At 44.1% G+C, this 21314-nt stretch overlaps 1 protein-coding gene across 3 annotated transcripts in view; it reads left to right on the forward strand.

Moving 5' to 3' along the window:
* Window positions 1–21314, forward strand: part of Cmss1 (cms1 ribosomal small subunit homolog) — a 311896-nt gene that overhangs the window by 249236 nt on the left and 41346 nt on the right. The window contains exon 2 of one of the 3 annotated variants that reach the window (XM_052159233.1): window positions 16059–16118. The exons of the other annotated variants lie outside the window; for them this stretch is intronic. Coding sequence (XP_052015193.1) covers window positions 16059–16118 — 60 coding nt within the window. The remainder of the gene's footprint in view (window positions 1–16058; window positions 16119–21314) is intronic. 3 annotated transcript variants of the gene reach the window in all.

Genomic DNA, 21314 nt, shown 5'->3' on the forward strand with positions numbered 1-21314 from the left:
TCTCACACTCAGCCGAGCAGGATCTCTAGAGGCATGCTTCCAGCTGCTCAGCCGGTGGGCAAGAATCAAAGAAGAAGGTTTATAGTCTCCATTAACTCTCTGCTCTTGTCTTCTTCTCTGTGGTAGTTTTGCAGTGGAAATGACAAGATCTTAGTTCTATTTTAGCACTGATACTTTCCAAGTCTACGAATCGATGATTTAAAATGATCCTTGAAAACGGCCCTTGGCTTCTCTTCCGAGACTTAAACAAGTGATCACGGCTACAAAGGTCCAGAGCTACTTCTAGTACAGTGATCTTTAAACTACTTTGTTATCCAGCCTTTTTCTTTCTGTGAACTGTGAAATTTAGGGAGTTTGTCCTGGAGGGTGAGTTCTCACGTGCCCTAACGCCTAATTTCTCTTAATTCATATCCTGAATCTCATCTTTCCCTTTGTCCGCTCTGCACTGCGCCATTGTTCTCCCAAAGCCTTATACACTCTCCTTCCCTCCCTCCCACCTTAGTGCAATTGCCAGCATACTTGTCTTTACCAAACTTGAAGGGGGCGGGGCTTCTGGAGTGCAGTTTGCTCTTTCCTGGCTCCCAGCAATCAGTGCAAAGGAAAGACTGATGGAGCATCACAGACTGCTTCAACCGGAAAATAAATGACGGAACAACTCCAGCTCCAGAGAGCTTTGAGTCACTCTCAGGGCTGGGCATGTGGCACAGGGGTGTAGCACTTGTCCCCTGTGTGCAAGGACCTGGTTTCTGTCCCTAGCACTCATAAAAGGTGGTAGTTGAACAGCATCTCAGTGACCTAAAAAGTAAGAAATAAGAAAACTATGCAGCATTAAACTTTTTTCTAGCAGTTTATTACCAGCAAAAGTTACAGATTTAAGGTTCTTTTATGACCCCTTTTCCTTACGGTTTCGTTAGTGTGGGATCAAAGAGATTTGTAAAAATAACTATGTAGTTAAGGCACAGAGGAGAAAAATACCAAGAGAGCAGTCTGCTAGGTCAGAGAGACTCTGCCATCTGGAATGTACCCGAGGCAGCTTTTTAAAGTGTTAACAGGTTAAGTTCTTGTGTTCTGATGAGCAAGATGTGTCCTTGACCTCTGAAAATTGTTGTTGCAAATAATCTGTACACTCGGGTTTCCAAGGGCAGTGTCTCCACGTCCTTCTGGCACGACAAGACAGCAGGTGGCAGCTGCCTCAGCTCTGAGGCATTCCTCAAGTGACATATTTCAGCGTCATTATGCAATGCTCTTCTCTTGCCAGAGCCACCATTGCTCCGTAACCTTGTACATTCGTGCCACTATATAGGTCTTTCCCTCTGAGTCCCAGCACCCTTCCAGCGGGCCTTGGGTCATTGAAAATTAGGGCAAAGGAAAGGAAGAGACAATTGCAACAGCAAAGTGAACCAGCAGGTGAATACAAAAGTACGTGAGTTCAGGCTTCCTCCCCCTCATCCCTTTTTTGAGTGACATCTTTTGCTAGTCTTATTTTCCTCTTACACACATGATAAAGAGAAGTTGGGCCAGCTTAAACACTCTCCAATTTTCAGAGCAAGCTTTGACTTAACTCCTATTGAAATAGGTCTGCATATCAATAAGCATGTGTTTAATTCACTTAACAGAGACTTACTGGCTCTCCATAACAGTGTCAGGAATGGCACTGGGCATTGATTCTCCAAGGACAAAATAAAATGTCGTCCTGTCCACCGTGAACTTGGTCCAGTGAGCAAGGCAGTCAAATGCCAGGTTTTAGTAGGCTGTACCTTTCAGTGTGGGGCCTGAATAATGCTGGTTGAACCTTTTAGAGGTGGGGTAAGGGAGTCTTAATGGAATGGGGTGTAAGTACTTGAGCTGAACACCCTTGGCAGAGGGCCAGGTTTCTGCCCGGGAGGTCGGCAGAGGACACAGTAGAAAACAGACACCTTGGATGGCTTCAGCAATAGCAAGCTGCTCCTTTGCCTCAAGTATAGGGCCACTGTGTGTGTGACCAGCTTTGGACCAGTAAAGTAGAATCTTTGCGTGGGCTCGGATCATTAAGAGTGTTTAATATGCGTGACATCTCCTGTGCTGTGTACACAATGGAGAGCCACCAGAGGCATTTGCACAGGAAGTTAGTCAGGAAGCTGGAAAGGGGGAACCCCCCCCCCAAGAACTTTTTCTAGGACTCTGAATGTTTCTCCTGAAATGGAACTTGGATTTCATATAATTCTGGCCTTCTGTTTTTCTCATGAAAATTGAATAACCATCTTCAGTACCTCCGGGTGCCCTGTGTTAGGTGGAAGGCCTTAAACAGACACTTCTGTAAGAACGTCTTCACAGCAATCCCTGATTAGCAGTATGTAGTGACTGAAGGATGCTGACACCTTAGAGGCCAAACCCCGCGGGGACAAGGAGAGGGTGAGACTGGCACAAGCAGAGAGAACAGTGACATTCATTACAAGCAGGACATTTAAACACCACAAGGAGACCTGGCTGGGGCTGACCATAGCTTGGCTCCAGGTAGCCTGCACTGCGGCCTAATGGGGAGCTTACTGAATCACATGCACTGCAGCAGCCAAGGGGAAGCTAGGGGTGAGGGCTGTCATCAGCAGGTGACTGAAGGACAGCTGCTTGTGCTCAGCACAAGTCCTCATGGCCTACTCCAGAGGCCCTTCAGTGGGCACCAGATGATTCTAGACCGGATACCTGGGATCCTGGTAACCTGCCAAGCTTGGTTTCAATGGGCCCAAAACCAGACCCAATACAGTCTTGGGATCTTCCGTTCTAGCCACTGGGCAGGACTGAGAGGCAGACCTGGCACCAGGGTACCACAGAGCTTACAGGCAACTGCATGAGGTGGCACAGCCCAAGGCAGAGTCAAATAACAGGGACAAGGGAGTTCCCTTAGAGCGGCCTCACACAAGACTCTCAACAGTCCATTGTACTCTCTATTCTTGCTGGACTTTAAGGTTCTTTATAATTTCCCCTTGGTGTTTCAGGAACACCAAGCCACACACATAATGGCAGCTTTGCTTTCAACCACAAATGTCTTTAAATAAGAAAGAACTGCCCAGTCCCCATTCAAACCATGTTGTGTGCCAAACCTGGTCTTTTAAAGCAGTCCTTTTGAAATGCTGTAATTGTAGCCATACGTTAGGCCTCCATTCTCTCAGCCTCAAGTCAGTCAGGGTGGTCCTAGTTAAAATGGAGCCATGAACAAACTCACAGAAATGCAAGATTTACAGCGATATAATAATATTTGTGGTAGTCAAAACACAATAAAAAAGATGTTCTTTTGTCTTCTAAATTTATTATTTGCAGTTATATTCATTCATCTGTTCAGTGGTTACTCATTGTGCTTAGCCACTGTCCTGAATAGTAAAAATATCTTTTAAGGAGAAATTATTTATTCTCACCATTTTGGAAATTGGAATCTGTAAAAGAAATGAAATAAGTAACTGTTCTGAATAGTGTAGCCCGGTGGTTAGAGTGCTTGCTTAACATATAAGGGGTCTTGAGTAAACCCTGACAGTGAAACATATACACTGGGTATGGTGGTATACTCTAATCCCGACATTCAGGAGGACCAGAAGTTCGAGGTCATCCTCTGCTACATAGCAAGGTTAAGACCAGACTGGGCTACCAGACTCTATCGCAATAGTTACAATTAATGAAGATGCTACGGTAAAAGAGCAAGGGACATGCCTGTTCCAGTTGCCTGGGACTTTTCTAAAGAAGGTACATCTCTAAGACTAGTGCTACCTAAAAACTAAGAAGGGAGAGCCTTCCAGGCAGAATGTGTAAGGCCCTGAGGTAACAAAGGGCACAGCTTATTGTCGAGGCCCAGGGAGGTTAATGTTGCTGGAACAGACCGGGCACACTTAGGGCACAGATGGGAGAGGACCTGAAGGAACAAATGGAAGCCACGGCCCGGACTCCTTTCTGTAGCTTCTACTGCAGCTTCTACTGGGAATAATGGCCTCACTCTAGCACAAAGGTACACACAAAATGGAAGCAGCTCAGCGAACCCTGACCCAGCCCTGCTAACAAGCCCTAGGATTGCAGGTCCCCTCAGTGCTTATTCAAAGGCAGAGAGGGGCCGAGTCTCTGCCCACTGGCTAGGGTCCTGTCTCACAGTCTTTTGCAGTTGGCTAGTTTTAAAAGAATTAGCAGGAAGGAAAGCAATCTGAGGTGAGAGGTGGAAACATTTGGATAGAGGTAATAAAAGGGAGGCTGGAGAAACAGTGCCTTACAAGGTGGGACTTTCATCAGGGATCTCTGTAGGTGCAGAACTTGTAGCATGAAGAGGGGTGGGGAGGGAGAGGGAATGTGTAGAGTGGCTTTCAGGCTGTGATCCAGCTAAGCCAACAGGCTGCCTATCTGTGGAAAATCCAGTACTTGTTCCGTCCCCAAGGCGGGATGTATCAGCTGGTCTTCTGAAAAAGTAGACTCTCATGCCAGTGAAGGGACAGACTTGTTTATGGAGGCCAAGAGCAAGCAGGCAAAGAGCAAGAGCTTCCTTCTCCCATGTCCTTTCCACAGGCTGCCACCAGAATGGGTGGCCCAGAGTTAAGGTAGGTCTTCCCACCTCAAAAGATCTGGATTGAAGGTGGGTCTTCCCATTTCTAATCATCTAATTGAGAAAAATCCCTCACAGCTGTACTTGGCTGCTTGGGTTTTAGTTAATTCCAGATGGTGACAAGTTTACAGCCAAGAACAGCCATCACAAGCAGCCCCTGACAGCATGGCTCACAATCAGAGCTCCTTATGTCATGCTTAATTTCCAAATGAAAACAGTAACCAGGTAAGAGCTACGCCTAACACGATAGCTGCCCCATGTATAATCACATTCATATTACATATTTAACCAGGTGAAAATTATGCATAACATAACCATCCCTTGTACAACTGCAAATGCATTATAAATTTTAGAATAGATAGCAGGGTTTTTTGAGTAATATTTTTGGGGGATTATCTTAAAACTGATATTCTATTAATTGATGCTATATAACCTGATAAAGAAATCGAGGGAAGAAAACACAAGTATCTTTACAAACATATTTTTAACAAAATACAACAGAAATGTGTGTGCCAGTTACAATCCTCATTTATCCCTAACTGGTATTTATAATTCCCTCCCTCTCCACCCATTCTGTATCCCCTCCGCCCTCAGCAAGCACCTCGGCAGGTCTCGGTCCTTCTCCTGTGAGAGTGATCTATGTCATTCCTGAAGGGTCTGTGCCCTTTGTCATCGTGCCTGGATTAGATTGTCTAGTTTCACACTGACTTTAAACTCAGGACATGGTAGCACTCCACACATAGTAGAAGACTTTCTAACCCATGGTAGAGAAACAATCCAATTTCCCCTTCATAATCTGGATCAGTCACCCTTCAACACTGTTATTCCTTAGCCTGTTGGCTCACCTGCATCAAAAGCCCTAAGTGGCCAAGGGGAAGTCTGAGCCTCCAGTTCCGTGGAATGTTTGTTATGGCTCCTGGCAAGAGTGTTCCCCCTTTGGAACCAAAATGTCTAGGCAAGCAGAACTTTAGGCTGCAAGAACAGGAAGTCAACATTTTCCTATTGAGGTTACTAGGGGTGATAGTGAGTGAATCTATTTCCTTTTCCACCCTTTGATTCCTGGACCCCATGGAACCTGGCTATGTGAATAACCATAGGGACTCAAAGCGTTTTCTACCTTTTGGAGTGTCCTGCCCCAGCCCTCCTTGCTACTGCCACCAAATTGTCACTACTAACTGTGTCTTCAAAAGGCCATACCATCTTCTATCAGGCCAGCTGCCTCAGGATGGTGGAAACCCTGGTAAAACCAGTAGATTCCATGATCGTGGGCCCACTGTTGCACTTCTCTGGGAAGTGAGTTCCTTGATCAGAAGCAATGCTGTGTTAAATACCATGATGGTGGATAAGGCATTCTGTGGTTTGGGTGGTTTTGTAGAAGCATTACATCCAGAAAAAGCGAATCCATGACCAAAATGAGTTATCCAATAAGAAAAGTGTCCTTCCCATGAAGGAAGTGTACTCACCCTGCCATCAGGTCACTGGCTGTCCACTCCAGGGAATAGTGCCATATCAGGGGCTCAGTGTTGGTCTCTGGTATTGGCAAATCTGACATTGGCAAACCAGCAGTAGCTGTAAGCAGGTCAGCTGAGTGGAAGTCCATGTTGTCAGGCTCTTGCATGACCCCATCTCTGCCACCAAGGCCATGTTATTCCCAGGCCCATTGGACAATGACAAGGATTGCTGGGCAAAGAGGCTACTCTCTGAAGAACGGGTCATCCTATCTACTTGATTACTGAACTCTTTCTCAGCTGAAGTCACCTTTTGATGACTATATAAGACACAAATATCTTCACATTCTTCACCTATTTGGAGAGATCTATCTGCGTATTTCTTCTCTTGATGACTTTCTCAATTTTCCAATCATGCTCTTTGCAAGCCCTGGCCATCTAGCCAATCCATTGGCCATCACCCATGAATCACTGAACAGTCACATATCTGGTGGTTTCTCATTCCAAGCAAAACTTATAACCGCCTGTACTGCACAGTGTTCTACCGCTATTAAGACTCACCCCATGAGACTGTAGATGCATGGTTGGCAGCAGACTGCATAGAAAGGAGAGTAGAACCCAGAGGCATTCAGGCAACTTCTTCATGTGACTTGCTTGTGCTTTCAGGACCTGTTTAAACCTGATCATGCCCATACGACTTCCACTTAATCCTGGATTGGTGCTGTGCATATCCTGCTTTATGGCTTAGTGAGTCAGATAACACCCAGCTCATGATGGGCAGCTCAGATCCCATAGTAACTTGGTGGCCCATTATCAAACATTATTTCTAAAGTTCAGTATCAAGTCAGGAGCTGTCTCTCAAAGAGAGAATAGTTGCCTACAGAAGATGATTGAAGCTTGCTGCAAAATCCCAAAGGTCTCTTCTGTGATTCACCTATAGAGGCCTACCAACGACCCCAAACAGCATCACTCTCTGCCACTGACACAAGTATCATCGGCTCTGTCTGCTGGATCATATATGGTCCAAGTGATAGAGCCACCTGCTCAACGGCCTGAACCTGTTGGAGACTGTTCTCCTGTTCCAGGCCCCATTCAAAGTTAGCATGGGGTGGAGGTATATGGGGTGGAGTCACGCCCCCAAGTAAGGAATGGGCTGTTTCCTGAATCCAAACTGGCCCACTGAACATTGTGCTTCTTTCTTAGGGGTAGGCAGAGCCAGGTGCAATAACTTATGTTCACCTTAGAAGGAATACCTCTGTATGCCCCATACCTCTCTACTGCTTAAGTTTATAAAGTAGTTCACACCTTCTTTTCCTCAGCTTCCTCTCCATTTCCATCCCTGCAGTTCTTTCAAACAGGAACAATTATAGGTCAGAGTTTTGACTGGAGGTGGGCTCTACAAGTTCCATCTCCCCAATACAGGGTAAATTCATCTAAAGTTCCTCTCTTTGAGTTCTGAGAGTCTCTCACCTCCCAGGTCTCTGGTACATTCTGGAGGTAGGATCTACAAGTTCCATCTCCCCAATGTAGGGGATTTCATCTAAAGTCCCTCTCTTTGAGTCCTGAGAGTCTCTCACTTCCCAGGTCTCTGGTACAGCCTCCCACCTCCTGAGGTTGCATGTTTCCATTCTTTCTGCTGGCCCTCAGAAATTTTAGTCCCTTTCCCCCACCCAATATTCTTTCCCTCCCAGGTCCCTCCCACCCTCCCTCCCTCCCCCCTTGTGGTTGCTTTCTTCTCCCTCCCAAGTACAACTGAGGCATCCTCACTTGGGCCCTTCAGCGTGTTGACCTTTTTGAGTTCTGTGGGCTGTATCTTGAGTATTCGGCCCTTTTTCCCCCTTCAGCTAATAATCCACTTATTAGTGAGTATGTACCATACATGTCCTTTGGGGTCTGAGTTACCTCACTCAGGATGATATTTTCTAGTTCCAGCTATTTTGCTGCAAAACTTAGGATGTCCAGCAACAGGCCCAAAGTGGGATCCAGCTCAAGGGGACGTCCCAAGGCCTGACACTAATACTGAGGCTATGGAGCACTCACAAAAAGGGACCTATTATGACTGCCCTCCGAAAGACCTAACAAGCAGCTGAAAGAGTCACATGCAGATATTTGCACCCAACCAATGGCCAGAAGCTGCTGACCCCAAGGTGGGTGGGTAGGTGGGAGAGCACCCTCATAGAAACAGGGGGAGGGGTGAGATAGGGAGTTTTCAGAAGGGAAACCAGGACAGGGGATGACATTTGAAATGTAAATAAAGAAAATAGAAATGAAGGAAGGGAGGAAGGGAAGGAGGGAGGGAGGGGGGAGGGAGGAGAGAGAGAGAGAGAGAGAGAGAGAGAGAGAGAGAGAGAGAGAGAGAGAGATCGTCTATGTCGTCTATGCACTTCTGGTGCCAAAATCTGTATTATTCAAGGTTCACTAGAGGAACAGAACTTATAGAACACACACACACACATACACACCACACACACATACACACCACACACACTGGAGCCCTGATAGAGGGTTGGTTGTGGTTTGTTAGTACTAGTGTGTACTCAAAGAAGAAACAAGATTAAGGAAATTAGATCCTTAGAATCCCTCTTCCTCTCCATCTTCCTCTCCCTCTCCCCTCACTCTCTCTTCCTCCCTCTCTCCCTCTCCCCTATCCTTTATTCTCTCCTATCTAGTGATTTGGGGTGAAACCAGGGGACTAAAGAGTGGGAAAAAGAAGAACCCACAAAGTAGCAAACGCCAGCTACAGGTGAAGGATTGATCTTTAGGGAGAGCAAGAGCAAGCAGGCAGGAAAAGCCCCCTTTCCCACGTCCTTTATGCAAGCTGAACCAGAGATGGGGCCCAAATTAAAGGTATGTTTTCCTACCTCAAACGATCCAGATGAAAAGCAGCTCTTCCCACTTCAAATGATAAAGAAGAAGCCATGCCTCAGAAGTGTACCTAGCTACTTAAGTTTTAGTTAATTCCAGATGGAATTCATTCCATTCGACAGTCAAGAAAGAATTGCCATCACAGAGGGGAGATAAGATTTTATTTTCTTGTCATAAAAATTGCATAGTGACTGGGCTATGATGGTACACACCTTTTAAAAAAATGTTATTAATATTTTTATACACTCCATATTTTATTCCCCACCCAGCCAACTCCTGTCCACCCTCGGACTGTTCCATATCCCATACCTGCCCCCCCTTGTCTCCACGTGGGTGTCTGCACGTCCCCCATCCCACCTGACCTCTAAACTCCCTGGGGCCTCCAATCTCTTGGGGGTTAGGTGAGTCATCTCTGAATGAACACAGACCCGGCAGTCCTCTATTGTATGTGTGCTAGGGGCCTCATATCTTTAAATCCTGCACTTGGGAGGCAAAGGCAGGTGAATCTCTGAGTTTGAGGCCTGCATGATCTACAGAGCTAGTTCCAGCACAGCCCGGACTACATGGGGAAATTCTGTCTTGAAAAACCAAGAGGGCGGGGAGGTTGACAACAAAGACTAATAATGAATGTTTCTTACATAGATATCACTTTAATTACAAGACTACAATGCTGTGGAGTTTTCATTAGAAACGTCCTGTGATCATATATACATTTTAAATAGATGTTAGGATGTTGGGGCTGGGATTGTTCAGTGGTAGAGTATTTGCATAGTGTGCCATGAGGCTCTGTGGCCCCCAGCCATATATGCACACCACACACACACACACACACACACACACACACACACACACACACACACACTGCATACTCACAGTGAGAGTGGAAGGGATCAAAGGAGATGGTGACATTGGAATTAACAGCCTAAAGTCAACCTGTCATTATTTCTGAGAATTGTTTGGGAGCAAGTCCCATGTATCCCTGACTGGCCTTGGGTTCATTAAGGAGCACACATGGCCTGAAGTCTCAGCTCTCCTGCCTCCTCCTCCGCCTGCCTAGTGCTAGGAGGAGTACAGCTATGCCTGGGATGCATCTCCATTGGTAAGAGTGCTTATTTCACAGGCACACCGCTTTTATTTTAAGTTTCCAAACCAGCTCTCTCTTTGCTTCCTGTTAATAGAAGGAAAAGAACCACCACTAGCCCTAGCCGCTCAAGTGGAGACCTGGTGTCAGCCTTTCTTTTCAAAATCTTAGACAGGTGTCCTTTTCAGTGTGTAGTTTGATTAAATCCTTGCCAACTCCCTGCTGTTCTTCAGCACTGGTCCTGGCTCTTAAAAGGCTTCCAGTATCCTCAAGGGTCTTCCCCAGTTTCTTTTCTATTAGCTTCAGAGTGTCTGGCTTTATGTGGAGGTCCTTGATCCATTTGGATTTGAGCTTAGTACAAGGAGACAAAGATGGATCAATTCGCATTCTTCTGCATGCTGACCTCCAGTTGAACCAGCACCATTTGTTGAAAAGGCTATCTTTTTTCCATTGGATGTTTTCAGCCCCTTTGTCGAGGATCAAGTGGCCATAGGTGTGTGGGTTCATTTCTGGATCTTCAATCCTGTTCCATTGATCTGCCTGCCTGTCACTGTACCAATACCATGCAGTTTTTAACACTATTGCTCTGTAGTATTGCTTGAGGTCAGGGATACTGATTCCCCCAGAATTTCTTTTGTTGCTGAGAATAGTTTTAGCTATCCTGGGTTTTTTGTTATTCCAGATGAATTTGTTAATTGCTTTTTCTAACTCTGTGAAGAATTGAGTTGGGATTTTGATGGGTATTGCATTGAATCTGTATATTGCTTTTGGCAAAATGGCCATTTTAACTATATTGATTCTGCCGATCCATGAGCATGGGAGGTTTTCCCATTTTTTGAGGTCTTCTTCCATTTCCTTCTTCAGAGTCTTGAAGTTCTTGTCGTAAAGATCTTTCACATGTTTGGTAAGAGTCACCCCAAGATACTTTATACTGTTTGTGGCTATTGTGAAGGGGGTCATTTCCCTAATTTCTTTCTCAGACTGCTTATCCTTTGAGTATAGGAAGGCCACTGATTTGCTTGTGTTGATTTTATAACCTGCCACTTTGCTGAAGTTGTTTATCAGCTGTAGGAGTTCTCTAGTGGAGTTTTTTGGGTCACTTAGGTATACTATCATGTCATCTGCAAATAATGATAGTTTGACTTCTTCCTTTCCAATTTGTATCCCTTTGACCTCCTTATGTTGTCGAATTGCCCGAGCTAGTACCTCAAGTACGCTATTGAAAAGATAAGGAGAGAGGGGGCAGCCCTGTCTAGTCCCTGATTTTAGTGGGATTGCTTCAAGTTTCTCTCCATTTAGTTTGATGCTGGCTACCGGTTTGCTGTATATTGCTTTTACTATGTTTAGGTATGGGCCTTGACCCTTGAGGACATTGGTACAGGGAGAAAATTTCTGAACAGAACACCAATAGCGTATGCTCTAAGATCAAGAATTGACAAATGAGACCTCATAAAATTACAAAGTTTCTGTACGGCAAAGGACACCATCAAAAGGACAAATCGGCAACCAACAAATTGGGAAAAGATCTTCACTAATCCTACATCAGATAGAGGGCTAATATCCAATATATATAAAGAACTCAAGAAGTTAGACTCCAGAAAACCAAACAACCCTATTAAAAAATGGGGTACAGAGTTAAACAGGGAATTCTCACCTGAAGAACTTCGGATGGCTGAGAAGCATCTTAAAAAATGCTCAACTTCATTAGTCATTAGGGAAATGCAAATCAAAACAACCCTGAGATTTCACCTTACACCAGTCAGAATGGCTAAGATTAAAAATTCAGGAGACAGCAGGTGTTGGAGAGGATGTGGAGAAAGAGGAACACTCCTCCACTGCTGGTGGGGTTGCAAATTGGTACAACCACTCTGGAAATCAGTCTGGCGGTTCCTCCGAAAACTGGGCACCTCACTTCCAGAAGATCCTGCTATACCACTCCTGGGCATATACCCAGAGGATTCCCCACCATGTAATAAGGATACATGCTCTACTATGTTCATAGCAGCCCTATTTATAATTGCCAGATGCTGGAAAGAACCCAGGTATCCCTCAACAGAAGAGTGGATGCAAAAAATGTGGTATATCTACACAATGGAGTACTATTCAGCCATTAGAAACAATGAATTCATGAAATTCTTAGGCAAATGGATGGAGCTAGAAAACATCATACTAAGTGAGGTAACCCAGACTCAAAAGGTGACTCATGGTATGCACTCACTAATAAGTGGATATTAACCTAGAAAACTGGAATACCCCAAATATAATCCATACATCAAATGAGGTACAAGAAGAAAGGAGGAGTGGCCCCTTGTTCTGGAAAGACTCAGTGAAGAAGTATAGGGCAAAACCAGAACGGGGAAGTGGGAAGGGGTGGGTGGGAGGACAGAGGGAGAGAAGGAGGCTTATGGGACTTTCGGGGAGTGGGGGGCTAGAAAAGGGGAAATCATTTGAAATGTAAATAAAAAATATATCGAATAAAAAAAAGACAAAAAAAATGTGGTATGTATACACAATGGAAATAACAATTTTTAAAGTCAAGCCTTCTGACTCAAGTTTAAGTAGTTTGATACATACCCAAGAATGAGAGTAGGGAAAGATTAACAGGTTTTACTTCCTATTAAAAAAAAAAAAAAGGCGTCCAGTAAATGCTAACTTGATTGTGCTTGGATTCCCCGCGTTCTGTGGAGAGAGGAGAATTGCGGGTCCCATCGGCCCTCCTCTTTGGAGATGCAATGTGTCAATAGGCTGTGGTGGCTCTTAAAGGTACTTACTGTATTTCCAGCCTGGTGGGCACATGTCCACCCCTTCCTGCCAGAGTACAGAGTGATGTGTACATGTAAAAACTTTAAGAGCATCTGGTTAGAGTTTAATGTGGCTGAAACATCGCATTTTTTTTTCATGTTTCAATTACTCAACTATGACTAAAAGTGTGCTTTGGAGATCTTCCAAAATAAAAGCTGCAAGGTGAGAGAAATCTCAGCCCCAACAATAACTTGAAAATTAGAACTTGGAACAACAACTGATTTTTCAGCTGTCTTAAGTCTGTCCCCAACACTACATTGATTTGATTACATGTGACAAGTCTGGTTTCTGGCCATTAAGCTGTACAGCTCAGCTTCGGGCATCACTAGGTCCCTTCTCCTTGGAGGTGAATAAACTGGAAAACAGAAGAGAAAGCAAGACCTGGGAAGCTGAGGCCTCTGCAGACCTCAAGGCTGCAACTGCTGACCTTGCTTGACCCCAGCAGCCTTATGTGATGTAAAACCTGCAGCAAACCAGTCATGAAAAGGATCGCTTCCCACGAAACGAAGCACTCAGTGCTGTTGCACAAGTACCAGTAGCAATAGTAGGGGGTGGGTACACAGCTTCAGGTGGCAAAGGGGCCTCCCAGGACCTGTGCAGGGAGGAAGAGGGTGACACCCCTGAGGTAGCTGACAAACCATGGAGCGGTCAGCAGCTGGTGGTTTCTCCTGGTGTGCTTTTCTGTGCTGATGCTGTGTTTTATAATCGTTAGATGTGTGCGAGTCTTGAACCGTCGGGGGCTAGCTTCGCGATAGCCTAACTTATTATTCCGTCTGCCCGCCGCCGCCCCTGCTCGCAGTACTCGGCATTATTTCATGCTCCCTCTGAAATCCCCACTGCGTCTTCGTGTTGTTCTGAACCTTGACTTGCTGACGCTGCGTCGCTTGTTCCCCGGCTTCTTCCTCTTTCCTGAATGGATGCTTCTGTCATCTCGCCCACAGTAGCACACATCCAAAGACTCTCCAGTGATCCTTTGCAACTCACTAAAGAGCTGTGGTCGGAGGAGCCTTGTTTTGCTGGGAAAAGGAGAGAGCGACGCATATGATCCCTCACTTAGGCAAGACGTAATCATTTCAGTTAGCAGCCTATTAGGCATGTCTGTCTGAAAAAGGAACGTGTTGCCGTTGATCTGGCTGTCTCCTTCCTTCCTTCCTTCCTTCCTCCTGCCCCCAGCCCACCCTTAGAAGTCACGGCTGAGTGTCTCTCAATGAAATAAGTGTTGTAGTGGCTTGAGCAATTAGCAGCAGAATTACAGTTGGACTGTAACCTGACTCTAATTGCTGGCCTCAGAATTAATTTCATATGGCATAGCTCCTCAGATGTGTGCTGCCTTCAAAGTTTCCACTCATCTCTCCTTGTTAGCCAGACTGCCTTTTCTGTTTCTGGGTTTGTCTTGTCAGTGAGTCAGGGAGGCCCAGACTCTTCCTGTGGCTGAAAGGGGCATCCTGACTTGGATATGCGTTCAATATAGTAAATTATAAAAAGGAAAAACTCTGTGTCTGCTTTTTGGCATGAAGGTAAAGGAAACTGAAAGGGTGAGTGAGAAGGTTTAAAGTAGCCAACATAAATAAACTCTATCCCTAGGGCTCGATGTACAACTCAGAAACCAGTGTGAGGCCGGGTGGTGGTGGTGTATGCCTTTAATCCCAGCACTTGGGAGGCCGAGGCAGGCGGATTTCTGAGTTCGAGGCTAGCCTGGTCTACAGGGTGAGTTCCAGGACAGCCAGGGCTACACAGAGAAACCTTGTCTCGGAAAAAAAACAAAAAAACAAAACAAAAAAACCAAAAAAACCAAAAAAAACAAACAAACAAAAAAAAAACAGCGTGAGCGCATGCTTCCCTATGTTAAAGCAGTCACCGTGCGGAGCGTATGATGTGGAAGTCATCTTAACCTTCCACCACAGTCTAATTACCAAGTAAAAATAGCTTACAAAATAAGGTAAAATGTTTCTGGGAAGATTTCTCTGTGCCTATGCTGCAGGCCATGGAAAGAGACACTGGACACATCTAAAGTCTTAGAACTGCTCTGTAACTAGCGACGTCATCGTGGGAGGTGGGGCTCTCACCGTGGGCTTTCATTCCTGTCAACAGTGGTTGCCACCTGACTTCAAGGGCCTGATGGACTATTTCATGTTCTTTAAAATGTGACAACATGAATCCTCTCGAATACTAAAACAGTGATCGGCAAACCAAACTCAGCTTTGCACACCCAGCCAAAAGCTGCCCGCGGGTCAGAGGAAGGCGCTGGGCAGTAAGGCTTCATCTGGAGAGCCTGTCATGCCCCGGAGAGAGACGGCGTCTAAGGATTGTTTCGGTGCCATTGCTGTGAACTGTAGCTCTGTCTGAGGGAAATTAAAAAAGAAAGTTGGGCAGAGAGTGAGAGGAGTGAACTTTGAAAATAGTCATCAGGGCTGCAGGGGTCAGTGGCAGCTGCGACCTCTCACTGGGAAATGCTGCCCTCGGCTTTTTCATGGGGCTCAAAATCATTTTTGAATCAAGAACATGAGTATACTCTCATGCTGTCGCCTGACAGAAGGTCCAGGCCCGGTGCTCCACCTCACAGCGGCCTCTCCACTGCTGTCATCCTTCATGGTACGACGATGCCCTTTGACATCAGAGCTTCTGTTCTTGAGCAGCTCCTATACCCCCTGTTTTAATTTTCAAATTACCATACAGTGCGTTACCTTTCCTTTTGTATGTAGACCTGACTCTCAGCACTGGCTTTAATTAACACAAGTGCATGCTCTGATAGCCTTGTCTGTTGTCCACCACTGTGGTCTCACGTTTTAATTGCTTGCACACCGCCATCTTTTCCTCTGTATTGCCAGTGTCTCAGAGTAATAACAGTGTCTTGGTTTTCTGGCCACCGTGAGGCATGGCAGAGCACCGGGTATGGAACAGGTGTCTATTAAATACTGGAGGGGTGAGTGAGTTCATATCCATATGCCCACCATGAATACTTTCACCGTAAGTCATAGGAAGGTGAGAAGGAAAACACAGAGTTGAAGGAACTTTGTTCCTTTAAAGAAAGAATTGGGTCACATTCCCCAAATAATAATAATTTGATGCTTTGAAGAAATGGTAAAGAATGCTGCCGAATGCCACTTGAGAGAATATTATGGTGCATAATACAAAATGTGTGATCCTTTCAATTCACCAAATGCTTGGTTATACTACAAATATCAGTACTAGTAAAGTTTAGGCATGAAAGTTAAATGAAATTTTAAACATGCTTCTTTGTCTGCTATCTATTTCTAAGTACATTTGAGCAGTGTAAAATTCTCCCCTGGACTCTTAATATATTTTCCAGATATGCTTCTGTCAAAATCTCTATGGTGTACAGAGAAACTCGGTATTCATGCTGCTACTGGTGAGTAGGGTTTCAGTTTCTGTTCTTCTGTCCAGATCCGTGCCATCTTCATGTAAACTTTGTTTAGCTAAAGTCATTATTGCTGTAAGTGATACGTGGATCTTACAGCGAGTGTCGCCCCTAGAGTACATACAGCTCTCTTTAGTTTCAACCTCGTCTCTCTTTTTCCTCCTCCTGTATTTATTGGTGTTTCCTTTCTCATTAATCACAGTGCTGAAGTGACTCCGCATGTCCTTCTTATCCTCTTAATTTCACACAGCAGGACATTATCATACAAGCCACGCCCTTTGCCAGCTCCTTGTTACATTTCCCTAAGCAAATAAATTTCCCCTGTATGCTTAGGCTATACCCTTGAGCCCTGTTACCTATTTCCCCTTTTAAAACAGAAATGGGGAAACAGCTGTTTCTCGGTTCCCATAAAGTATGTCCTGTTTTATAGATCACAGTGGGCAGCTCTATTTTGAAGTCTTCAGTATTACTGTGGTGTTCCTGGGCTTGAGTCCTCCTCACATTTAGGAAAAAAACGATTAATTCTACAAGCTGTTTTCTTGTATTCTGCAGGCCATGAGGTCTTCCTCACAGTCTGTTCTGATGGCTACTGGCGAGCCCACGTGGACATGATGGCTTTTTCCATATACCACACAAACTTTCACCGCTGGCTCATATTATGTGGTCATTTCATGCAGAGTTTCAGCAACTGTCAATGGAAAATCTGCCAGATTCTATACTGTTCCATGCATACCATGCAAGGATAAAAGGATGCCCTGCCTGGCCCACAGTCCAGCAGGGAAGACAGCTGTAGTGTGTTGAGTATTCTAATTCATAGCTTTTTAAACTGTGGCTTGTGACCCATTGTAGGGGCACTTAACTACAGCCAGGGAATTGCAAAGAGTTGTTAGTAGCACAAGGCTTCCAAATGTGCAGTGACCAAAATCTACTCAGAACAGAATTTGAGGTATCCCCCACCCGCAGTGAATCTGGGGTACGTGGTGGCATACATCCATGCCGTGTGTCGCTGCCTACCTGCAGCCGTGGAATCGAAGCACTTTACACTGCTCAGGCCTCAGGCCACAGCAAGTGCTGCCTGAAGCACCTCTGCCCACTGTGAGCACTACCATGTGCTCCTATGAGAGTGCAGCCTCCTCTGTCCTAAGAGAATACAGTGGGGGGACAGAAACCAAAGGCTGGAGGGTTCCCCATTATCTTCCTCAGTGTAAGTATCACGTTAATGTATCTTTGTTCCAAATTATTCTGTGCTGTTTGATTTTTTTTTAACCTTCTTTCTTGAATTGCTAACTTTAGTTTCCTCCAAAATTGTTACGAGAATTTTGTCTTGGGATTAGGACAGAATTCCAGCACTTTCTAAAATGGTCTTGAACATGGTTCTGCAATTTTATACTATGTGTTGATATGAAGGAGAGTTCTCAGCCACTGATAATTGTAAAATTAAAGTATTTACTCTGCAAAATGTTGAAAAAATATGTTCTGCAATATCAAATATTCAGAGAGCAAATATTTGTGTATTTTACCAAAATGAGTATTTTGCCTGTCTGCATAAGTGCGTGCGCACTCCTTGTGCTGACTGAGATAAGAAAAAGGCACTGGATCTCCTGGAACTGGAGTTACAGGTGGTCATGGGCCACCAAGTGAGTACTGGGAATTGAGCCCGGGTCCTCTGTAAGAGCAACTAGTAGTCTTAACCTTGGAGCCATCTCTCTAGTCCCAAAATTTAGTTCTGAAAGTACAAAAACAAGCACATCTGTCTAATTAGCATGCAAATTTGTTTTGCCTTTAATAAGTAGTAAGAATTATATGTGTACCAAAGAATTATTTTAAACATTTTTATGATTCACCATCAGTAAATGCTTGACTCGTGTACATATATTATATATAATATATATATATATATATATGTTTTATATATATAATATATATGTACATATGTACCTATATACCTAGGGTCAGCATAAAATCTAGCAAAACTAGATCTGGTGGTCTAAGCCCAGGAGTCAAGATGCTCAGAAGGCTGAGAAGGGAGTTTAAGGCCCTCTTGGACCATGGAATGAGGTCAAAGGCAGCCACATTTAGTGAGACCATGTCTCAAAATTAAAAGTAAAAACAGGTCTAGGGATATAATTCATTGGAAGAACATGCCTAGTGTGTTCAAGTTAGAAAAGAAAATTGAGAAAGAGATCTGATACCACTTTAAGTAAGTCCATGACTTTGTTTTAGGCCCACTCACATCTGTCCTTGACTGCGAAAGGCCCAGGCCTCAGGTTAGACACCTCCGCGTTTACCCATCAGAAGGAATTTTCCAAATAGATTTTCAATGAAGGTACAAAATTATTTTATCTTAATATAGTTTAAATTTCTATACATCAAAATAATTTCAAAACAAAAATGAAACCAATGTAAAATTTAACTCTAATATTACAAGACTTAAACAATATACCAAAAAAATTCTACTCACGCAAAAATGCACGTGACTAGTAAAACAAGTAAACACTGAGCCTCACACACAGTCAAATTCAAATGCTGTTATTTTCCCTGTTTAGTAAAAGACAATAAGACCCATTGTTTGCTGGGTTAGACTAACACAATAATTTTTTGCAGTGTTAATCCCTTATAAGTTGACCCAAATATTTTACGAAATGGAAATTAAGGCCTTGTTTAAGTGCTGGAGAGATGGCTTAGCAGTTAAGAACACTGACTGCTCTTCCAGAGGTCCTGAGTTCAATTCCCAGCAACCACAACATAGTGGCTTACAACAATCTGAAATGATATCCAGTGCCCTCTTCTGGTGTGTCTGAAGATAGCTACAGTGTACTCATGTACAATAAATAAATTATATATATACCAAAGGGCCTTGTTTAAAAAAAGTGTAGTTTCCCTTCTAAAAGATTTTTATGAGCATACATAAAATATATAAGGAATTAAATGTAGTGGCACAGTGTCATGAACAGAAAAAGACATGTTTGTGTCTTTCAACAATTTTCTTAGTAGTCCTGATTTTCCTCAATCAATTGGCCTTTGGAAGATACAGGTTCTTTATTCTGATTATACCTACTAATATTTAATTCTGAGATTCTCCCTCTCCTCTTTACTTTTGTGTGTGTGTGTGTGTGTGTGTGTGTGTGTGTAGCAGAATGCGTCTAAGAGGCCACAGCAGAGTACAGGGAGTGTCAAAGGCAAAGGAAAGCTATGGAGTTGAGTAACAAACCTTTCCAGTCTGCAGTTGCTGGGTCAAGCCCTGTGCTTGGAGCTGTGTTGCACTTGTGAGCCCAGGTCAGCTGCCCATGCAAGGTGCAGACCGGTGGAGGCTGGAGAGACAAGTCAGTCTGGAGTCAGGAGTCAGTCTGGAGTCAGGAGTCAGTCTGGAGGTCTCCAACTGTCTGTCCCCTGCCCCTCTTTCACTCTACACATTGTTAAACGTGGCTTGTAAAACAGTGTCTCGGGACACCATGCAGCTTTTTAAAATGACACCAAATAGCATACTATGAAGTGACGTGGACCTAACTAAGCACAGGCAGATGTCATCACGCAGGCCCAGACCGTGGGAGACAGAAGCAGAAGGGTCGTAAACTGGAGGCTGTCCTGACAGTGTAAGAGAATCCGTTCTGCCAAAGAAAACAAAATCCATTTAGTGGCATAGGAAAATGTGTATATATAATATTAAAGGGTTTAAAGTATTTGTATATAGTAAATAATTCTTAGTATATAAAATCGAGTGTGTATATGTAAATACACCCAGAACAAGACAAAGGATGAAAACAAGTACATCAAATTACAATTTTGTTTTATAGTAAAACCATCTTTTTATAGTGTTAACAAATTTTTGTTCCTTTTAACTTGTCTGTATTTTCTTTAATATCCATAATTAAGACATTATGTTCTTATATTAGAAGACGGAGTAAACAATGTTTTTCAAAATTTTGCTATGATTCTTTTATTTACAAGATTTTTATAATAAATTTTAATTAAATGAAGACACCCCTTCTTTTAACCTGCTTGACAAACAGAGTTCGATTTTAAACCATCTTATCTATTTCATTAGGCTGTTCCATGTTGCTTTATCCCACGTCACCATGATACCAAGGAAGTGAGGTTCTGGAACATTCTAAGTATAAACTCTCTTATAATGGACTTGACAGTGGCTGGCCTGGCATCCTCAAGCCAACTTAGCAGAAACTTTAAGGACAAAGCAGTAAAGTGCCTTGTCTTGAGCCCTAAGAAAGGGCATTGGGGGAAGTATGAGTATTTATGGAATTGCAATACGTGCATACAGCAAGGGTCTACAGTAAGTAATTCAGCAGGTAGCCGGAGTCTCTGTGAGGGCCATGGGGCAATCCTAACAAAAACTTCCCTTTCACAGTAGTCTGTCTCTTCCCTGAGATAATATGCTGTAACAAGGGGGCTATAGGGCTGACTACAGACTCAGGTGTCTTTCTTAGGAAATTTCTGTCTAGAAGCAAAATGACGTAACTCACAGACCCACATAATGAGCCATAGTCACCTGTCTGTTTTAAAACGTTCCCTCCCTTCAGTGCTTCAGCGTTCTATCACACTCTGGAAATTTTGACATGTTCAGGGTGTGCACCATTCCAAGAGAACTTGCCCTAAACCAAAAGAGAATCATAATTCATAGCCGTATGACTTCATCGGTCTACAAATGAGAGAACTGCAGCATAAAGTAAGTGATTTTGCCCAAAATCATAAAAGTTGGAACTAAAACCTTAGGCTTCCTAGTGTTCTCCATCCCTCGTCTGTACTGACACCTCTTAAAACAGCCACAGAGCGCTGTTCTGGGAGCCATTAGTAGGTGTCCTGCCGAGGCCAGGGAGATGGCTCAGTCAGTAAAGTGCATCCTGTGCAAAGTCCGAGAGCCTGAGGTCGATCCCAGACACCGGAGTAAAAAGCTGGATGTGATGACATAATGGAAATGGTGGCCTCTGTCTGTAATGTCAGATGTACTGGCTGGTTCTGTGTGTCAACTTGACACAGGCTGGAGTTATCACAGAGAAAGGAGCTTCAGTTGGGGAAGTACCTCCATGAAATCCAGCTGTGGGGCATTTTCTCAATTAGTGATCAAGTGGGGGAGGGCCGCTTGTGGGTGGTGTCATCCCTGGGCTGGTGCTCTTGGGTTCTATAAGAGAGCAGGCTGAGCAAGCCAGGGGAAGCAAGCCAGTAAGGAACATC

The sequence above is a fragment of the Apodemus sylvaticus genome, chromosome 15 (genome assembly GCF_947179515.1).
Source record: "Apodemus sylvaticus chromosome 15, mApoSyl1.1, whole genome shotgun sequence".
NCBI classification, from domain to species: domain Eukaryota; kingdom Metazoa; phylum Chordata; class Mammalia; order Rodentia; family Muridae; genus Apodemus; species Apodemus sylvaticus.